This window comes from Tachypleus tridentatus, chromosome 2 (assembly GCF_004210375.1).
Source record: "Tachypleus tridentatus isolate NWPU-2018 chromosome 2, ASM421037v1, whole genome shotgun sequence".
Lineage (NCBI taxonomy): Eukaryota > Metazoa > Arthropoda > Merostomata > Xiphosura > Limulidae > Tachypleus > Tachypleus tridentatus.
The window spans coordinates 126,744,677-126,767,797 of NC_134826.1; the positions used below are offsets into that span (position 1 = coordinate 126,744,677).

Genomic DNA, 23,121 nt, shown 5'->3' on the forward strand with positions numbered 1-23,121 from the left:
GGTCAAGAAAGTTTTCATAAAACTATTTTATGTTTAAGCCAATACTGTCTCCAGGGGCAGGACTGTCTAATTTTTTTTATATTCTAATAGTGTTCAGAGCATTCTTGCACAAGACAACTACATTTTTACTATAGTGTTTAAATAAAAAGGTTATTAGTGTTGTTAAAGTGAAAAATAAGTACCTGCTTTGTTTAATATTTCAGAAGCTTTTTCAAAGCATCTAGATTGTTGAAAGAACTCGATTGGACACTCCCGTGTGGTTAACTGGTGTTCTGAAAGTACCAGATATACTGCCAGAAAACTGTACGTGCCATCCCGTACATTTACAACCAAAAATGTTTAGGAAGCTTTTACGAAAATTTGAATTCATGAAGCAGTAAGTGATTGGATTACAACAAGATGATGTATAGGCTAGTAACTGAAAAAAAGAAATGCCGTGATAGCCAAGACCTCCGTAAACTGCTGTGGGGTTAAAAAAGCTAACTGTATTGATGACATGTATTGGAGTCCAACAAATAAAGAATTCCAATACAACAACAAAAAGCATCTTTATCACTCGCTTCTTTTGAGCTAGAGCTTTCTTGTGATTATTCACACTGTGTATGGCGTAAAAGTCTCTTTCACCTAGGTCCTGACGAACTCTGAAAGTATTGTTACTGGTTCTATGTAGATTTCCACAAACAGTTGTGCAGCTTGTTGTTAATGGTTGTTGGACGTTTCTAACATCTTGAAGGGCTATTCCTTTTTAATGTTTTTTAGGTAAAAAAATACAGAACTGAGAAACAATTTTATTAATACACACAAAATAAACCCTTTTTTTAATAAATAAATTAAATTTTTATATAGACTTGTTAAGTTGTAGAAAATACTTAGCTTCTATAATAATAAAAAACACACCAAGACTTCAGAACAGTTTAATAACTGAAAATAATCAACTTAGTCTTGATATCACCAGTGGTTAATACCTTTCTAGTTAAGGAACATGTTTTATGTTAAGATACAGTTTCTTATTTAGACTGTAAAAGATCTTAAGATTGTTACCATATAAATTATTTGAAAAAAAATGTGTCTCAAAACACAAATAGTTTCGAGATAAAACAGATTTCTGTAGACTTATGAAAAACAAACAAACACAACCAGCTCCGAGATAACTATATACTTAAAGGCAGAGCTTTTATAGCAGAAACAGACAACTCTAAGGTCATTGTATTTCTTCCTATTAGGAAACTATTTATAAAAACAATTCGATAAAAACATTAGACTTCTATAATGAGCTAGTCTGAAGAAATCAACTAACTGTGGGAAAACAGAATTTAAATAAGAACACAGATGAATGTTATATAGCCTGGATTATTATGAATGTTATATAGCCTGGATTATTATGTAGATGTAAACTTATTATTGTTTATGCTTATATATATATATCACTTCACTTGAACGAAAAGTAATAGGACGCAATGCTTGAAAAATGCTTAATTTTAAAGTTATCCCTTGCAAAAAAAAGTCTTTTTTTCCCTTCAAACTTTGTTGAGTTACTACAAAAACTTTCTTATTATGTCAAGAAAGCAAAAATAAAACCTATCGCTAACAATTTATACACACTAAGCCCTTTGTTTTTTTTTAATAAGAAACAAGACTGATGATAAACGAGATTAAACAGAACGTCGTAGCTTACAGAACTCATCAACTTCAAACCATTTTCTTTCGACGAATTACCTTACAAATAAGACTAATGATAAACAGGAAGACAGGTCGTAACTTACGTAACTTATAAACGCTAAACCTTTTATTTTGATGAATCACTGTGGGAACAAAACTGGTAGTAAAAAACGAACAAAACACAAAATAGAGGTTTTTCTACTCACAACATTGTGGAATATTCTAAGGTGAGCCAGTATTATTCGCACTGTTATAGGGTAAGGCTACAACAACAAAATATAATTCCACTTTTCTGCAAAACAACAGTTGTAGTAAAAAACGGTTCGTTTTACCTTCTGTCCTATAACGAAGAGGGCGCATAGCTCGCCAAAGGGTGATGGTGATAAGCAAATAGGTTATTACCATAATTAGTAATGGAGTGACCAGCAGGAGAGCGTCCAGAAAAATGTTGAAAAGCTTCTCTGTTGCTTTGCTTGGCCAATTTTCTCGACATTTGAATCTGTCTGGAAAATCAAGTTCTATTTATTAAATTGTAGAAGAAAGACACTAAAGTTTCTATGGTTGTTATTATTATTTCAGGTAAGTGCATTGTCCAATATTGGACCGAAATGAATAAGACATTATTAAATCAAGAGGCATCACATCTTAATGTCTACTTGAAGACAGTACACCAAAAATGGCTTAAAGATTGAGCCAATATACAATCCAATTAACCCACGTACCTATAAAAGATAATTTTATAATTGTAAGTGTATAGTTAGCTATGTTGTAGATTTCTCAATTTTAGGCTCTTAGTAAGAATTCAGTAAAGCACTTTCCAGCAAAGTTTGATTGGATTAGAACATAAAGTATATTTCTTTTTTCTAAACCTAGGTCTACTTTTATCTTTTTTGGAGATGTGGTACAGAAAGAGTTTCACCTTAAAACACAATTGTGTAAGTGAGATTAACGTTGAGTATGAGCTGGAAATAAGTTGGTAGTTTCTTTTCAAACCATTCATGAATAATCGATGGACAGCATTCAAGTAGATTCGTACTATGTTTTCTTCAACATATCGAAAAAAAAATTTACCTCATTTTCGTTGAAAGAAAACAGGTCGGTGCATCAATAGCCCGTTACTAAAACTGAAATCGATATTTATCTAATGCAAAACGCTTTTAAAAGCTAAATTATAACACAAAAAGTTAAAGAAATAAAAAAAATTGTGTTACATTTAAATTTATCTAACTTTCATAGAATGACTTAGAGTTGAAAGTTTTAACAATGTATTAAACTCTGTTGCTTTATCTTACCAGAAAATGTTAAAACATATTTTAATATTGAACTTAAAGAGCCATAATATCCTTCTTTTCAAATCAACAATCCAGGATCGCCTTCTTAAATATACTTAACTTTGACGTTACTTTATACTTTTCAGAATACTAGAGAAAATGGTAACGGTAAGGAAATATATTTATAATGAAAAATGATGGTGGTTCATAATAAGGATTGCAAGAAAACACATAAAAACATATCAGAACGTTCGGGCAAAACGCAATTTAAACAACAATGATTCAGTTCAAACAAACTTTAAAACCTTTGTCACTGACTACTAAAGTATATACATTTAAAAATACGCAAAAAAGTATGCATTTTAGACTTACAAGGAACAGAAAATCCGATTAAAACTACCCATTTGTAATTTGTATTATTATTACAACATGAAAGATTTGATATATTGCACCCAAACGTTTTGTAGAATACTAAATAAAGCATCACTAAAGTTTTAGAAGTATTGGAAAGTCTGTTTCTTCCATATTTAACATAAGCTAAAATACATCATAATCCTAGTGTACGCGATGTTAACATTACAGAAATTCGATGTTCCTTTAAAATGCTTAAACACAGGGTTATCCGAACATACCAGTCAATAATAGATGAAATTAGATGAGTGTAACATATGCATACTCAATGATTTGTACACTATACACACGGTGTCTTTAGGGAGCTAACTCCTAGGTCATGTACCAAGTGAAGGAGTAAATAAAAATCAATACACACAATGTTTTATTAATCACATTCATAGAATAATTACTTTAAAATATTTGAAGGTTTATTTAAAGCGATGTATGTTTTATTTGAAAAGGCTGCTTTTCTACGAGTAAAATTTTATTCGACCTTATTGGGGGGTTGTGTCTTTGTCTTGGCTTATATTTTCCATTGATATGCATTATATTTAGATAATTCTATTACGCAGAAACTTTAAATTCTCACTATATTCTCAAACAAATCTGCGTGACAATTTCCTGCTGCAGCTTAACATTTTATATCTCGAACTAATGCGATCAAGTAGTCAATAGCTATAGTAAATCATCACGAACTGTATCTTCTAGCTACTTGCTATGTATATTATCATTACAGTGTATAAAGTTATCTAGCGTAACAAATAATCGTCTTTCCATGGCTGAGCATATAAAAAGCCAGGAAACCAAATAAATAAAACAACTGTCAATTTAAATATCTGTAAAGAGGAACCGTAAAATGAAGGGAACAAAACTGGAGATACAACATCAACAGTATGAACAGAGTACAGCCTGAAAGATGTTCATCAACTAAGTTGTTGGTTATTATAGATGAAGATAAATTAAATTGGTCTTAATACATAAGAAATGTTAGAAAAAAACGTTGCAATATATGTATATTTACACGTAGCTACAATAAAGATACAAAACATATTAGTTAGTAAGAAATGTTTAGTAACGTTTTATTTTATTTTTATTTATTTAAAACAGTTAAATTCCTATTAGGAAAGTTCATCAGAATACAACGTAAATCATTGGTTACTTATTAATTAAAAAGACTTATGAAAGTAATTTTGGGTTAAGCTATTAGCATTCTGTGTATCAGTTCTTTCTTAAAAGAAAATATTAAATATTTATGTGCTTTTTGTGTGTTTGTTTTTCTTATAGCAAATCTACATCAGGTAATCTGCTGTGTATACTGAGGGGAATCGAACGTTGAAAATCTGTAGACTTACCGCTATCTTAGCGGGAGACTAAATATTTATGAAATAAGTAAGTATTCGCTGCGAGGCATTATGTTTTTAGTAAAAAGATGAATATTAATTAGTATACTGAGTCTTGTTTTTTGTTTTGAATTTTCGCACAATGCTACACGAGGACAATCTGCGATAGCCGCCCCTAATTTAGCAGTGTAAGATTAGAGGAAAGGTAACTGGTCATCTCTTGGACTACTCTTCTATCATCGCATACTGGAATTAACCGTCGCATTATAACGCTTCCACGGCTGTAAGGGCGAGAATGTTTGGTATAATGGGGATTCGAACCCGCGACCCTCAGATTACGAGTAGAGTGCCTTAACCATCTGATCATGCCGAGCCAATATAAAGTGTTCAGATTTAAATTCACTTAATATTAGCGAATACAAACAGACTTAGAATTTAAGTCACGGCCATCATCTCATAAAATATTAATTCAATCGATAATATTTTACAATGGGCAATTTGCGCCGTGCCCATCACGGGTATCAAAAGTTAGAAGACTTAGTTAGACTTCTAGGGTTAGAAGTCTGCAGACGAACCAGTGTGTCACTGAGTGACTGTGAGGTAATTATAAAAGAGGAATGCAGAATAACAATATTTGTAATATTTATTATTATTACTTCTCAGCTGATATTAGTTTTTGATTGAGAAGTTATGAATCACGTTAGGCGCTGAGAAGAAGAATACACGATAGTTACGCTAACGTATCAAAATATCATAATATCATTACTGTCGAATAATGCCCGACTTGGCCAGGAGGTTAAGGTGCTCGACTCGTAATCTGAGAATCGCGGGTTCAAATCCCCGTCGCATCAAACATGCTCGCCCTTTCAGCCGTGAAGGAGTTATAAGTGACGCTCAATCCCACTTTTCTTTGGTAAAAGAGTAGCCCAAGAGCTGGCGGTGGGTGGTAGTGACTAACTGCTTTCCCTCTAGTATTACACTACTAAATTAGGGAAGGCTAGCGCAGATAGCCCTCGAGTAGCTTTGCGCGAAATTCAAAACAAACCGAACCAAAACAACTTCTGTATAAATTATGCCACATTTAGCCAATATGTAATATTTTTTTTCTTGTTATACGTTGTAATAAATTTTGGTCTCACGTTAAAAGATCTTTAATTTAGTACCACTGAAGATGTGTATGTGTGTGTCTTCTTATAGCATAGCCGCATCGGGCTATACGCTGAGTCCACCGAGGGGAATCGAATCTCTGATTTTAGCGTTGTAAGTCCGTAGACTTACTGCTGTACCGGAGTGGGACCTCTAATAAGGTGGATTTAAAAAAAAACAAAACAGTTTACCAAGTACGCTGTTATGAATAGGAAAAACTTTAATTTAAAATGATTAGTGGTGTTAATCTAAAGGTCATAAAACATCTCATCTAACAAGATCTTAGTTAATTACACACTAACTTTCTCTCGTTTACTACAACTGTTAGAACTTTCTGTAGATATCTACTTCTTTAAAGTTAAAACAAAATTTTCCTACAATGAATAAAACAGCTTAATAAAACGTCTATTGAAAAGAAATCTCTAAATTTAAGAATATTATTAAATAAAGTGATAGTAATGATAAAGGAAGTCGTTTATTTTAAAACATTAATAGTTCGGCTCTGTGGCAGTTACAATTACTTGTAATCGACTTGGCACTAACATAGCTAAAGTCGGAAGCTCGATTTCCTGCTGTGGACAAAGCGCAAACAGCCTATTTGTACCTTTGCATTAAGAAAACAACGTCAATAAGATCAAATACATTCATTCTGTCTCTTCAGTTGACTGATCTTATGAAGATAAACTGTTTTCATTTTTTGAACTTGGTGCAACATAAGATTATTCTGGTAAGTAGTGCAATATTGTGTAAATGAATGGGAAAGAAATAATATCAGAAATTATGGTGTACGGTTGTAGAAATAGCTATTGTATATTGTAAGAAAATACAGTTCGTTCGTTTGTTTGGAATTAAGCACAAAGCTACACAATGGACTATCAGTGCTCTGCCCACCACGAGTATCGAAACCCGGATTTTAGCGGTGTGAGCTGCAGACATACCGCTGTACCACTGGGGGAAAATTATGGTCTATTGTGCAAATAATATCAGTGAGTACGGTGTACGGTGGTGTAAATAGCTTTTGTACAAATAATATCAGAGAGTACGGTAGTAAAAATAGCTCTTATATAAATAATATCCGAGAGTACAGTAGTAAAAATAGCTCTTGTATAAATAATATCGGAGAGTACAGTAGTAAAAATAGCTCTTGTATAAATAATATCCGAGAGAACAGTAGTAAAAATAGCTCTTGTATAAATAATATCCGAGTACAGTAGTAAAAATAGCTCTTGTATAAATAATATCTGAGAGTACAGTAGTAAAAATAGCTCTTGTATAAATAATATCCGAGAGTACAGTAGTAAAAATAGCTCTTGTATAAATAATATCCGTGAGTACAGTAGTAAAAATAGCTCTTGTATAAATAATATCCGAGAGTACAGTAGTAAAAATAGCTCTTGTATAAATAATATCTGAGAGTACAGTAGTAAAAATAGCTCTTGTATAAATAATATCCGAGAGTACAGTAGTAAAAATAGCTCTTGTATAAATAATATCCGAGAGTACAGTAGTAAAAATAGCTCTTGTATAAATAATATCCGAGAGTACAGTAGTAAAAATAGCTCTTGTATAAATAATATCTGAGAGTACAGTAGTAAAAATAGCTCTTGTATAAATAATATCCGTGAGTACAGTAGTAAAAATAGCTCTTGTATAAATAATATCAGAGAGTACGGTGTACTGTAGCATAAGTAACACTTATGAAAATTCTCGGGATATTAGTTTAGTGTTTTAAATTGAATTAAGTTTTTCAATATATACATATTTTCCATGACGGTCAGCAGAACTATGTCTCCACATTTTAAACAAATAAATATCAGTTTGTTAAAGTCGAAGCAAATGATTGAAGAAACGGCCATTAAAAGTAGTTTGTGAACGAAACGTTAATAGAATTATGGAATACAATGACACGTGTAGTAGGATATAAACACTTACCCTGAGTAATTTATATTACTTCTTGAACATTTCTGTCCCAAAAAAACAGACGTACAATGAAGAAAACATGGTTGTGTTCTCCGCTTTCAAAGATGTTTTTAAAACTAATGAATCTCGAAGATAAATAGAAAACCAATACGACAACGTTACCTACTTCTGGTAAGATAGTCTTTCAAATTAAGTTGTGAAGACAATATAGGATTAATGGATAAGGTTTAACTTAATTACAACTGAAAACATAAGTTTTCCTAACGTAGTGAAATTTTGTAAAACATTCTCACTACCTCACACTAGCAGACATTTGAGTCCAGACAAAACTACAGCATTAACTATTGTAGTTGTTAAACGTTACATTGTTATCAGTATGTAATATTGTAATTGTTTGGCACAATCACACTGTTTCGGTTCCACAAAATATTTAATATCAGTGACCATGAAAAGTGCCGTGTAGCTTCAAAACTACAATTATTTTTTTTTAATTCGTTCAATGTGCCAAATCAAAGAAATAAAATTGGTTGGAGAGTGAAAAAAATGTGGATAAATGAAATAATTTCATCGTTTATTTGACGTTGTAGGTTACAAATAAAATCGTCTTTGCCAGTTTCTCTGTAATAACCAGATTATAAAATGTACTAAAATATTTAAAATATTTCTGGTAATACTGAATTAATCTCAACATGTAATGTATTAAAGTGATTATTTATTTTAATGAAATAAATATACTTGTTAAAGGTGTGTTAATTTCCAAAAGAACGTGGTTAATGTTTCCAGCCCGATAAATACGCTACAATATCCCCTTACGTTTACTTTTATCTTTACTATTTCGCTGTAAATTAATAATGATCTGTGATGTTTGAATTTAATTAACAACTGTGATGTGCAATACCTTTGAAGTACAAACACACACGTATGTAATAATATCATTACACAATATTAGCAACTTTAAAATTTACGTGAGGGTTGTTCGTGAAAGAAAACAAAACAAATCATGCTAAAATGTGAATTTCAATGCATGAGGATTACAAGAAAAAAATCAGTAAATCTGAAAAAAAAACACATGTAAACATAATTCTCGTGTAACGCTACCCACTCGTTTACGTTAATACGTTTTTTTCTGAATCTCGAAAGCATCTCTAAAAACATCAGTTTTTCTCTTTGAGGCGGTATGGTCATAATATAGAAAACAGATAATTTTTTCTTTATTTATTTAAATAATGCTCTGAAATTTTAATTTACTGTATAGACATAAAACATACGTCATGCTTAGAAAATCCAGTTTTTTCTACAATTAAATATTACAAAGATACAGCAACTATCATGCACTAAGACTATTAGGTCTATGTTAAAATGTCAGAGCTAATTCACTAAGGTTCTAAGTAACATGTTAACGTGGGTGTACTAAAAATAAAAAAAAATGTTATAAGTAATGTATAAAAGTGTTTCTATTCAACAGAGAAAATAATTCTAAGTAGTGAATCGAACAGAGTTTATTGAACATAAAAAAAACACCTCTAGGTAACGTGTCAAAGAAAGTGTATTAAACATAAAAAACACCTCTAAGTAACGTGTCAAAGAAAGTGTATTGAACATAAAAAACAGCTCTAAGTAAAGTCTTAAAGAGAGTGAATTGAACAAAAAATAATTATAAGTAATGTGTCAAACGAAGTGAACTGAAAGTGTGTGTATTCATCATAAAAAATAATTCTAAGCGATGAATTGAAAAGAATGTATTGAACAGAGAAAAACAATTATGAGTCATATGTCAAAGTGAGTACATTTTTCTAAGCCATGTGTAAAAGTGTACGTATTCAACAGAAAATAATAATTTTAAGTTTAAGTAGTGAATCAAAAAGAACGTATTTAACAAAATGAACAACTCTAAGTAATGTGTCAAAGTGAGAGTATTGAAGAAAAAAAAATAATTTTAAGTAACGTGTCTGAGTGCGTGTATTTAAAAAAGTAATTCTAAGTAATTTGTTTGTTTGTTTTGAATTTCGCGCAAAGCTACTCGAGTATTATCTTTGCTAGCAATCCCTAATTTAGCAGTGTAAGACTAGAGGGAAGGCAGCTAGTCATCACCACCCACCGCCAACTCTTGGATTACTCTTTTACCAACGAATAGTGGGATTGACCGTCACATTATAACGCCCCCTACGGCTGAAAGGGCGAGCATGTTTTGGTACGACGGGGATTCGAACCTGCGACCCACGGATTACGAGTCGAACGCCTTAACACCCTTGGCCATGCCGGGCCAATTCTAAGTAATTTCTAGGAGTGTGTGTATATCAAATAAAGACAAACAGTTCAAAGTGAGTGTATTGAAGAGAGAATGGTAACAAATAATATGTTTCTGCTGCTACACACATATCTGTGTGTATGTTTAATAGCTACACGTTCAACACCAAACTAGTACCATGTACTACTGAGAATGAAGGAAAACTAGTCAGTGCATATTCAAATAGAAGAAAAACGATCAAAATGGTTCGTTTTAAAATTCAGTATCATTCTTTGTAATACATATTGCTCATACAATTCAACATCTGGAAACACAAAGATATTTTTATTTCAAAAGAAAGTAACAATAGATACACAACACGTATGGATACTGGGGAAAAAAACGGAATATTGGTATGAGTCTTATAGGTTTCTTATCATATTTTCATAAAAAACTTCTTTTGTTCTTGTGAACAGGTGAAGAGAATACTAATATAGTGTTCGTAAAAAAATGTTTATTTGAACATAAAGCCACTTAATAGAATATCTAGTCCTGAATATTGAGCTAACTATATGAAATAATCTCTATTATTAAAACATAATGATAAAATGAAAAATATTAAAATTAGATAGATTAAACATTATAAATACATTTAATGAGAGTAATAATCAAGAAATAACATTGTATAACTTTCTTACAGAATACATAAAAATTAAGTGTTGGATTTAAGTACAATTAGGTCCGAGGGGAGTCCGAAACACGATAAATCGTATATCTAGTGATATTTAAGGCAGAACTTAGCCCTAATATTTAAAGCAAAGCCAACATGATCAATCTTACACTTATATGATAATACTTAAGGAAAATTCCAGTCTCGGTATTATTAATGTAGCAAGTGTTGATAAAAAGATGTGTTGTTGTATGTTCTACCATTAAATTATAATAAAAAGATATTCTGTGATATGCTCTATAATTAGGTGTTGTTAAAAGGAAGATATGTAATGTGTTACGTCAGTAGGTCTTAATGAAGAGATACTCTTTGATATATTGTTGGTTTATTTCTTCTGAATTAAGCACAAAGCTTCACAATGGTCTATCTGTGTTCTGCTCACCACAGGAATCGAAACCCGTTTTCTAGCAATGTTAGTCCGCAGAAATATCGTTGTGCTACTGGGGGGCCTTGATATATTGTGTTAGTGTTATTAGTAAAATATATATTATGTGTATGTTGTCTCTTAGTACTTTTAGTACGAGATGTGCTGTTTCAGTATATGTTAGTAAAAACTATAGTTTTGAATATGTCAGTAGACATTAGTAAAGAGATAATCCCTAAAATGTTGTGCAAGTAATTATTAGTAAAACAAACACCCTTTGATTCGTTGTGTTAGGTAGGTGCTAGTAAAATATGTTCTGAAACTTCGGTCATTATCATGTTAGTTATAAGCCAAGTAGGTTAATTTTTTGGAAAAACCAGTGAACCAGGTAAACAAGTTTATTTGTTTTATTCATCGAAATTACAATTCAGTATATATATATATGTGTGTGTGTGTCTTTCCATATTGTTTTGTTTTGAAAAAACAACAACATGAATATTAGTTTAATTGCTCGAGCGAAGTGTTTGGATTGTAAAAGTAGAAAGGATAGAAAATATAGTGGACCTTACATCTTTGAAGTAATTAAAATTCTTGAAAAATTACAAAAAAAGGAAGTAAAATCGTTTACCAATCCCACGGAGCGGCTGTAGCTCACTAAGGACAGCTATGGGAAGCATGCACAAAATCGATCCCACCCAGACAGCTCCGATCATCCGGTAAGCATGAGACAGAGTCTGCCATTCTCGAGATTTTAATGGATGGCAGATGGCATAATAGCGTTCCACCGACATCGAAACTAAAGTCCAAGCACTCACACTGACCGAAACAGCTGGGAAGAGAAGTGAACGAATCAGTACAGTGTTTTTAAAGCAAATTTTTCAATGGACCATGAAAATCACTAGAACAATCGCTATATAACTCTTACTTTTATAATTTAAAGAAAAAATATCTATTAGAAGTATATGGGTTGAAAGATGTTTTCTTTCTCAGATTAAGTTATTTTTGATATTGTAGTAACTAAGCCAAAATTTTAATTAACTACTTTTCCACTGACTTAAAGATTTAATTACGGTCTTCTTTTAACAATTAACTACAGTTCTGAATAAGTTTCACTTTCTTTCATGCACCACACTCTTGTCCTTGTCAGGAATACAATTGGTAAATACGGTTTAAATACTAACCCAGTCATTAACGTATGTCTAACTGAATTTTGGTTCGTGAACTCTGTTGAATTGAATGGCAAAGATGATTTGAGCTCTTTTTAAAAAAAAACATTTAAAATAATGGTTTATCCAGCTAATTTGGTTTATCCAGCTAATTTGCCGAGTTTATTAAAATAGGATAATTTCCATTCTTATTTTTTCTGTCAAAATTGGTGTTGATCTACAAGTGATATCCCAATTTCTGGACAAGTTGAAATCATGTAAGAATTAGTAAGACGCTGTCCAATTATAACTCAGAAGACAGACAAATTTCTTAGGTTCTAGGTAAAATAAAGTTTTGTTAGTTAGTTTATTGGATAAGCAGTAGTAAGATGCTGTCCAACTATAACTCAGAAGACAGATTGCTTAGGTTGTAGGTGAAGTAAAATTTTCTAAATTAGTCTAATTGGATAAGAAGCAGTAAGATGCTGTCCAATTATAACTCAGAAGACAGACATATTGCTTATGTTGTTGGCAAAACAAAGATTTCTAAATTAGTTTATTGGATAGACTTTTCCCTGGATTATGTTGTCTTTTAAGTACCTAAGAAACCGAAAAAATTTTCGGTTCAAAATGTAGGCTTATTTACTAAATATGTAACTTGAAAATGCGATACACCATATAGTTAAATGCACTGATCAACTCATTCAAAGTGTCTGTAATAGTTGAAAGTTAATACTTGTACTTTAATTTAATCAAAGAAACTGGACTTTCAACTAAATTCTTTTTTCTTCAACAATTATTAAAATACAATATTTTAAGGGCCCAGCATGGCCAAGTGTATTAAGGCGTTCGGCTCGTAATCCGGGTTCCAATCCCGGTCGCACCAAACATGCTCGCCCTTTCAGCCGTGGCGGCGTTATGTGTTGGTCAATCCCACTATTCTTTGATAAAAGAGTAGCCAAAGAGTTGGCGGTGGGTGGTGATGACTAGCTGCCTTCCCTCTAGTCTTACACTGCTAAATTAGGGACGGCTAGCGCAGATAGCCCTCGAGTAGCTTTGCGCGAAATTTAAAAAAGACAACAACAATATTTTAAAGCTTGCCATTAACGTTGGACTTAGTAATAATTTCAAAAGTACAAGAATATATCAAGGTAACATCAAAGAATTATTACAGTTTTATTTTATATTCCTTATTTTATATTTTTCAAATGTTAGAGGATAATTATGTAAAGAGGTTAAGATATAGTGGTGGAAGTTAATTACAACCCAAACGTCAATACCTATGTTTCTCTATGAAAGCCAACTTTAGGAAAACCTTTCTCAAATGGAGAAGTACAACAATAACTTATTTTCAATTAATAATGTTATTATCGTTTCGTATAAAATATAAAATTAAACGTATTTGTGAATTTTTATTTATTTCCTCAACACGTGTATTTTTAGTGATGAGAAAAAAAAGAATCCGTGAATAACGTAAAAACCCAACATATTCCTCGATACGCTACTCCCTTCAGAGTAAAGTTTCGCCGAATTCACGGTTTATCAGTACCACTTACAAGAGGTAATTAGATACTTTTTTCAGTTTCATTTCGTTTCGGTCTCAGTGTTAAAAATGATAAGCAGCAGAGGGTTGCTTCTTCTATACGACGAGGAAAATTTGTTTGTTTTATTGTTAAGCACAAATCTGCACAATGAACTATCCGCGTTGTATCCATTACTATCAAGATTTTAGTGTTATAAGCCTTCAGAGTTACCCTTGAGCCAGTGGGATAAGAGATACAAAAGAAGTAATCACATATAGGAAACTGTGGACGTACGAATTATCGCTGTGCCACTATGGGGTAAATAGTAGTAGATAGATCTCGTGAGAAACATTCTGCAGTTGGGAGTATATAAGTGTGTTTGATGTAGGTTCTGTATTTCCTTGGTTATGTAAAGCATGGATATTATACAGAAATAGAGGTTGTTAAAAACAACAGCATAATTCATATTACGGAAAAAAAATTGGAATAAATTCTGAAAGGTGAGCGTTGGTAAGATGGGAAGTATCCAGGGTGATATCTGTGGTAAGATGGGAAGTATCCAGGGTGATATCTGTGTGAAAATAGTGGAATAAATTCTGAAAGGTGAGCGTTGGTAAGATGGGAAATATCCAGGGTGATATCTGTGTGAAAATAGTGGAATAAATTCTGAAAGGTGAGCGTTGGTAAGATGGGAAATATCCAGGGTGATATCTGTGTGAAAAGAGTGAAAATTATTATTTAAAAATTGCTCTAAAAATAGCAGACATTGACTTTTTCTAACGAGGAAGTAGAAGTGATGTAATAAACAAATAATTAGGAAAGTTTAGTTCACTAGTTAGCATTTAAATTGATGCTTATCTCGAGAGGGATAAGAAAAGCTATACAGTTAGGTTCATGTTACCCGTCATTACGAGCAGTTAGTTCCAGACATCTTGATATACTGACGTTCTCGAAGGAAAACATGAAATCAGTGCATCAAGAAAATAACCACACATGATAAAGTAGGTTTAGGTGGACTCTGACGAACAGTTAGAATGTGTAAAAACTAACTGAAAATCCGGCGGATGCAGGAGCATAAATTAAATCACAAATATCTTCTGATACGGAGAGGTTGGAATCAGTGTATTGAAGAGAAGTATATAAAACAAATACCAGCTGCACGAAAAGAGCATGTGGTTGTATGTGCGAGTTCCAGCAGCAAGGTGAAGAGGAAAAGGTGGACGATTCTTGTCAACATTTCAATATCAGAAGAGGAGAGGATTATATCCAATACGGTATTTGATTCAAGTCGTTTGTGACAATGGAAGTTTCAAAACAATGTCTCCAAAGCACCCAGAATAACGTTAAACAGATGTAGTTCGGAAAAGATCGACTGTGAATGTCTATATGATAATGTAGTTCTTGATAAAGAAATGTGAAGAAGACAAAAGGCAATACTTCTGTTTTTCTGACACATACAGTGGTAAGTGTGATTATACAGGGTAAAACACACATAGTAATAATGAGGTAGTTTGTGGAGCTGAAGTGGAGCTAGCTATGAATTTGAACAGGTAATGAAGGTTATTGCAAGCTGTCCAAACTATTCCTTGTGGATTATCACTCCGGTATAAAACAATGTTGGCTCAAACAAGATCTTTCTAAAGAATACACAATTAGTAGATTTGTGGAGCAATAATGGCTCCGATATTTGTTTCTTGGCTTTGAGAAAATGAGTATTTAGGAAAAAAAGTCTACAATCTGTTCGGAGGCTGAACTGATTGCTCAGGTATCAACAATAGTCGAAAGAAAAAATGAGTGTTTAAAGAAGAGGTAGCCTACGTATCGTTTCATAAACAATTTGTAAAAGTAAAAATAATATTATCAGATAACAAAGTAGCTTAATAAAGATGAATATTGTATAATGTGGTAAATACGAAACATAGAATATCCTCTACAGTCAGCAGTGGAAACACAGAGCTGTTGATAGGAGTCACAGTGTCATATGTACCTGATTGCTTGTCATTTCACGCAGAATTACAAGACAACAAGTATTCGGTATTTCAAATATTTCAAACAAATTTTGTAGAGAATCCATAAATAAATTAAACTTCACGTAATGGCTGATCAAAGTAAGTAAATATAGAATACGGTTTGTAGGATTTGATGTAAAGTCTTTAATTCGATACCAGTAACGATAAATAATGAGGTGGTTAGGTACAATGTGAATATATCGTCAGAATTAATTAATTACTATTTTTCAGTGATCACTGAAACTACCTGTTAAAAATTAAACAAATAAAGTTAAATGTATTCACTTTAAACATGAATGCTGCAAATTAAACAACAGATTTTTAGAAATCAGTTTTTATAATCATGTCAAAAAGTGATTTTCTTGGCATTGTTCTATTAGTCGGTAATACCTCCCTGCCTTTTTTTTCACGCCATATATACATTGACGTAAAAAAATATTGTTGAAAAATATGAGCAACATCAGACAAAGTATCTCTTTATTGTCATTATCGAATTTTGTTTGTTATTTATTTCTCAGTGTAAGCCTACACAAGGGTCTATCTGTACTGTGCCCAGGATAGGTATCGAAGCCCAATTTTTAGCGATTAAGCCTCCTTACTTATCGCTGAACCTCTCCGAGGCATTTCACCGAGAGAAAAAAATTTCCTTGTATTTTTCTAATTCATTACAAAATAACAACAAAAAATACGGTTACTTGAAATTATTTCTTCTAGTACTTTTTGAACTCTAACTTATCACAGCTGAAGCCTGCTGATAGCTAGCTCCAGGCCTCTGGAAGTGGCAACAGTTTTGAACTCTGACTTATCACAGCTGAAGCGTGCTGATAGCTAGCTCCAGGCCTCGGGAAGTGGCAACAGTTTTGAACTCTGACTTATCACAGCTGAAGCGTGCTTATAGCTAGCTCCAGGCCTCTGGAAGTAGCACCAGTTTTGAACTCTGACTTATCACAGCTGAAGCGTGCTGACAGCTTGCTCCAGGCCTCTGGAAGTGGCAACAGTTTTGTTTCAAGTAGTTCAGCTTTCCTAAACCACTTTCACTGATAATTATCAAGTTTCCAATCAGATGACTCTAAAATTGTACAAGACAGAAACATTGATAAACGGAAGTACTTTCAGTTCTGTTTTTTTTTTTCATGAAACACGTAAAGTTAGGGAATAACATAAGAAGAAAGGCGTGCCTTTATTATATAAATGTTGTCTCAGTTGTCCAAACATAGGCCACTAATAAGGATTAGGGCGACACTCATGTAAGTTTTTACACAGATGTATTAAAGAAATAAAGTCATCGTTTAAACGAACAAAATAAATATTTAAAATCAGGCTGTTCTTAGTCTCATAATACGTTAACAATGGTTTTACTGAATAATTTTACTGTATATACTGTATAAGATAAAACAATGTTAGCTGGAAACAGTTGTGCACAGTGTTCCGACGTCTTATTACGTCATCATCAGGAGTGCAGTATTTCACCTGAGATAAAATATGAATACAAATTTTAAAAAAAATCACATGGTTAAATTTAGATAAATTCAGATACAATTTAAGAAGATCGCGCCATCTATTAACATTTCCTTGTAGGCGTTCATCTTTATTTTATAAATTAGTACATTTGATTATGACAGCAGACTCATAAACATTGTTATCAATAGAGTTTGCAGTTTGTATTAAAATAAGGTTTTTCCCCTGTTGAAACTAGTGGAATGTCAAAAAGTGATTTTCTTGACATTATTTTATTAGTCGGTAATACCTCCGACACCGTCAATAAGATATTATATAAGTCTTAACTCGTATGAAATATTGCACTTCTATTGATGACCCAGTGAAATAGAGAAGCGAGAAGTGTATAAGATTGTCTTCCTTCTCACAGTACTTTATCTCATTTGTCTTTTAATTTAATAAAATTATTAAGTAAAAATTTTGATACTGGGGCAATCTCATTTTACGTATCTACTGTGCACTATGAAACGTCGGTTTTATTTTTTAAATAAATTTGTGTCATGAGCCAATAATAAAATACACAATTCAGTGTATATTAGCTGCTAAATTAAACGAAAAATGTATGAAATGTGTATTTGGTTTGTTTTGAATTTCTCGCAAAGCTACACGAGGGCTATCTGCACTAGTCGTCCCTAATTTAGTAGGTTGGTTTGTTTTGAAATTCGCACAAAGCTACTCCAGGGCTATCTGCACTAGCCATCCCTAATTTAGTAGTGTAAGACTAGGGGGAAGGCAGATAGTCTTCACGACCCACCGCCAACTCTTTGGCTACTCTTTTATCAAAGAATAGTGGGATTGATCGCACATTATAAAACCCACACGGCGGAAAGGGTGAGCATGTTTGATGTAACGGGAATTCGAACCGGTGACTTTTAGATTACAAGTCGAGTGCCTTAACCACCTGGCCATGTCGGGACCTCGCGTAAGTGAGAGTAGGTTATTAAGTAGAGCAAATGAACGGAATCATATTTTATGTTTTCTAAATGTCCGTATAATTAGTACAAGAGCATCGTATGTATGATACTTCGACTATTGATATAAAAAAAAAACTATAGAGAAATGAACCGCCAGACATATGGATTCTTTTCTGAATATCTACAGTTTTTTATTTGACAAATAGAATGTAACGATTATGCTATGTAATGAACACTTTGTTAAGTCATTTAATTGAAAGTATAGAAGAACTGTTTTTTCTTCAGGAGAACAAAGACAGCAAAAGCGTCTTCTTTTAAGGTTTTTTCTTAACTACTGGTGTACGGAAACAACGTTTATCAGGACGACAAAGACTCGTATTTTAGACAGCAGAAGCACCTTGTGTTAAGCCACTTTTTCTAACTACGTTTATACATGAACAACTTTTCTAAAGGGAACAGAAACTGATATCTCGGGCAACTAGAACAACAGTTTCGAGGTACAAAGAAGGAATTTTGTGTCAAAGCTATCAACAAGCTTGCAGAGTCCGTCTCATGGGCGTTGTCAAGGTGAATGGTTGTAATTACGAAGAGCCGTCAAGATAGCAACCGTACGAAAAATTTCATAACAGAGGGTGCTTCGTTCACATTGAATCAAACGCCCTATTCTTTAGCAAATAAGCTATTATATAATTATTCTAAATCACATTTTCAACCCAAGAATTACTTTGTTTTAGAAAGTAAACCACTGGATAATTATCGTAAATCACACTTTCAATCCAACAGTTACCTTTCTTTAGTAAAGGTTTGTTTGTTTATTATGCATTCAGTAACGTAATGGATTATTTGAGTTTTGCCCATCACGAGTATCGAAATCCGGTTTCTGGTGTTGTAAGTCCTCAGGCATACCGCTCTACCACTGGGGTTGTGGGTGGGTTATGGTAAGTAATGTATTAATTAGATAATTAACTTAAATCACATTTTCAACTCAACGATTACTTCTTGTTTGTCCATCTCAGACATTTTAGAAATATTTGGTTGTTTGTAGTTAAACTACGCAATAAGCTATCTGTACCCTTCCCATCACGGGTATCGAAATCTAGTTTCTAACTGTGTAACTCCGCAGACATACTGCTCTGCCCTTGGGGGTTAATTTAGAAAGAACATTTAAATAAAATACGATGCTGCTAGTATGTATGTATTGGCATACATTTTGTAAAATATTTGTTACGGAAAGTCTACTGTACGATTCTTAGCTTAGGGTATCGAGGGAGCAGTCATAACCTACAGCGAAATGGAAATAATCAATGGTAAAATCTCGTGACTTCGGCTTATTTAAAACGTTTCTAGGTACAGATTTTTAGAGTTAAGAGAAAGTTACTTTGTTTAGAATTTTCCATGCCTGAATCAAAATGATTTTTACAGTATAAATTACGAGTTTTAAATACAATTGCAATTTCTCTCTCTATCTTTGTGTGTGTATGTGTGCGTGCGTGCATATACATATATACCAACTTTGACAATATTGTTTTCACTATTTTATTTACCTCTATTCTCTCCATTGGCACAGTGGTATGTCTGCGGAGTTACTTCGCTAGAAACCAGGTTTCGATACCCGTGACAGGAAAGGCACATATAGGTTTTTCTATAGCTTTGTGCATAGTAACAAACAAACAGTTACATGTAATTTTAGTTATACAAACTTGTATACACATCTATACCCTCATGGTTCTTCACACGGTTGTCTCACCGGCAAGTCTGATGCCTTATAATGCTAAAATTCGAGTTTCAATAGTTACAGTGTTGCAGGGTACAAATAAAACATTATGTAATTCGGCGTTGAACTACAAAGAAACAAAACATTTTAGTGATTTCTAGACAAAGGCGACACTAAGGTACTGAGTTGAGTATTTTAAATGTTAAAAATGCTAATATATCATCCGTAAATTATCCTCATAATTGTTTAAAATTTAATATATACTGTAAACAATATTCAAGAAATGTTTTAAAAAGCGCGTTCTACACCAGCACACAGAAAAATATCCTTTGAATTTCGCGCAAAGCTAACTGTACATAATTTAGCAGTGTAAGACGAGATGGAAGGCAGCTAATCATCACCACTCACAGCTAATTCTTGGGCTACTCTCTTACCAACGAATAGTGAGATTGAACGACACATTATAACGTTCCCCCACGGCTGAAAAGGCAAGTATCTTTGGTGCAACGGGGATTCGAACCCGCAACCCTCAGAGGGCGAGTCGAGTGCCTTAACCACCTGACCACCCCGGGCCTTAAATATAAAACATTAATTAGTATAGACAACTTTAACTTTTATATTTAAGCAAGTATTTCATTGGGCACTTCTTTAGTTTGTTTGTGAAATTAAATGAATAAAACCACACTAAAATGTCTAAATTATTTTAATTTCTGTGTTTGACCTTATTTTAATTCATAAATAAATAAATGATTTACCTTGAAGATATGGGATGAGTCGGCACATGACGTCTCCAAAAATGAATTCTCGCATTAGAACACCGACAAGCGTAAAAGGCATGCAGAAAACTCCCAGAAGCAAATCGCTTACAGACAGGTTCAGCAAGAAGACATTAGTTACGGTTCTCATTCTCTTGTTGACTGCCAGGGTCACAATAACAAGGACATTGCCCACTACCGCCAGCAGTAGAATGAAGGTATAAGGAAGGATCAGGCGAATTTTCTCTTCCAAAGTTCCTGTTGAACTGTCGCTCGAATATGCAGGACGTTCCGATGTCAAGTTTGAATATTCATAAAACTGAACTTCCCAGACTGAGAAGTTGAGGAAATCATAATAGTAGGTATAATTTGTCCATTTCCAACTATCCGAATAGTTGGCCATAATTATCTAAAGAAAACTATTTTCTCAAACTAGTGATACAGAGACAGTCCTGTGAAGCTGGTTTAGCACCAAATGTATTAAAGTGAAGTGTTTTTTCGTACAAACACAATAAGCTCCTTAACTTCATAAACAGGCTTATGAGATTTCTAGTTGTTATACCGTCTACCTCTTCGAGTCAAATGGTAGGCTACGTTGAATAGGAAAGAAATCTCTCATTAGACTACGTAACATAATGTTTGTTTAATATTATAATTTTTATTGTTTCATATTGATATTTTCTTAACAAAAATAATTCCAATAACTTCGTAACAATATAAATAAATTTGTTAAAACAATAAGAGTAATGTTAACCATTAAAAACGTAAAATAATATTACTTATTACTGAACCTTAAAAAAACTTTGAAAAACCATCTTAACATATTAAATGAGTTCCATAAAAAGTAATGTCTTTTTTATGAATTAAAAATATAAAAACGGCTGGTATGGGTAGAGAAAGCACCCATACCAGCCGTTTTTAAACATACAATTTTCTCTACAAGTGGGATTTCTCGTCATCAGTTGGAGTCCATGTGCACTTAGTATTCGCTTGACTTTTGACCGTGTAAAGAAATTTCATTGAGTATTTAAACGAAAAAAAGTATCCGAGGATGAAACGTTGAAACGTCGTATATTTTAAATAAAGTTTTCTTCATTACTCATTCAAACCATATCGAAACACTTAAGTTAACAAATTCTGTAGTGATTTGGTCTTTTATATCATTAACTAATGTAGGTCAAGGAAATTAGGTTTATTACAAAGGTTCAAATATATATCTAAAGCATAAACTATTTATACTCAGAAACTCAGAAGCATGTTAACCCACATGATGTGGCACTGCATTGTAACATTCATTCAGTCGTATCTTAACCAACATAACACGGCATTGCATTGTAACGTTCATTCAGAAATATTTTATCCAACATGAAGTGGCACTGCACTGTGACATTCATTTAGTAGTATTTTAACTCACTTGAAATGGCACTGCCTTGTGACTTTCTTCCAGAAGGATTTCAATAATGCGCATGTTTAAACATTAACTTCCATATTCGTAAAATATACTACACCAGTTGCTTGTGCAAGAGCTATGATCGAGATAGTCGCTAAACTTATTAACATTAAATCTTTACTTTCCTACATTTATACTAATTCATTATTAAACAGCTAATCAAAGCTATTTTATCATTCTTAATGAAAGATGGGTGCACCATTAGGGCCTCAAGCTTTACGATCCAAGCCCCAATGCATTACCGTTCCTCTTTCCTTGTGTTTTATGTTTTGACTAGAAGGACTTACTTTCTTCCCTCTTACTACTATAAATGAGTAAGTAAACTCATGTCCAACAGCCAGTAAACCAAAAAAAACCGGCTTTTAGGTAATCTTAACAGCGAGAGCTCTTTCTCGTCAAGTTACAGATTGATCCATGGTTTGTTTGTCGGAAGTTAGAAAAAACATGACAACCGCTTTTCGTAATGATTCTTACGCCTTGAAGGCTTTATTCTACCAGTGCACAAACATATCCAACCTGAACTAAACGTACATTCTTTACTCCACAGAGACGTCTAGAAAATAATGAATAACAGTTTCTGTACCATTAGATTCCCGTGGTACCTACACGGTTAAGTTGTTGTCTTACCCGCCCACAATCTGAAAGTTGTTATATAGTCTCTCGAAACTTCTGATCGATCTTTTGGAATACATCAGACTGTTTGGAAAACACGAGAATTGTAGAAAAAATCATCTGTTTTGTTCTTCCATTCTAAGTGTCCTGACTATTTCCCAGATGGATCTTTCCTTTGAGAGTTATGTGTCGTAGATAAAAGTCGTTTTGCTTGTTAACGATCTATGCTCCTGTGCGTCAGATCTTTTATTGATCAAAGCCCAAATTTAGTAACAAAGTCGGTAACATTAAATCAAAATTTCAGTAAAAAACATGTAACTTCTTTGTTTTAGAGTAAAACCTTACTAAACTATCTGCTGCGTCTATCATGGAGTAACAATCCCGAGGTTTTAGCGTTGTAAGTCCATAAACTTATCGCTGACCCACTGAAGGACGAGTGTGCAGCTTGAGTA

At 33.1% G+C, this 23,121-nt stretch overlaps 1 protein-coding gene across 1 annotated transcript; it reads right to left on the reverse strand.

The window, feature by feature from the left end:
• Nucleotides 1-220: 220 nt before the first annotated feature.
• On the reverse strand, nt 221-21,067 carry LOC143245604 (cholecystokinin receptor-like). Its single transcript, XM_076491960.1, has 4 exons — nt 20,608-21,067; nt 11,679-11,879; nt 1,964-2,162; nt 221-662 (listed from the first exon to the last, which is right to left on the reverse strand). Exons 1-4 carry the CDS (start codon nt 21,008-21,010, stop codon nt 221-223), a joined length of 1,245 nt encoding a protein of 414 aa, XP_076348075.1. The 5' UTR covers nt 21,011-21,067.
• Between the last annotated feature and the right edge of the window lie 2,054 nt (nt 21,068-23,121).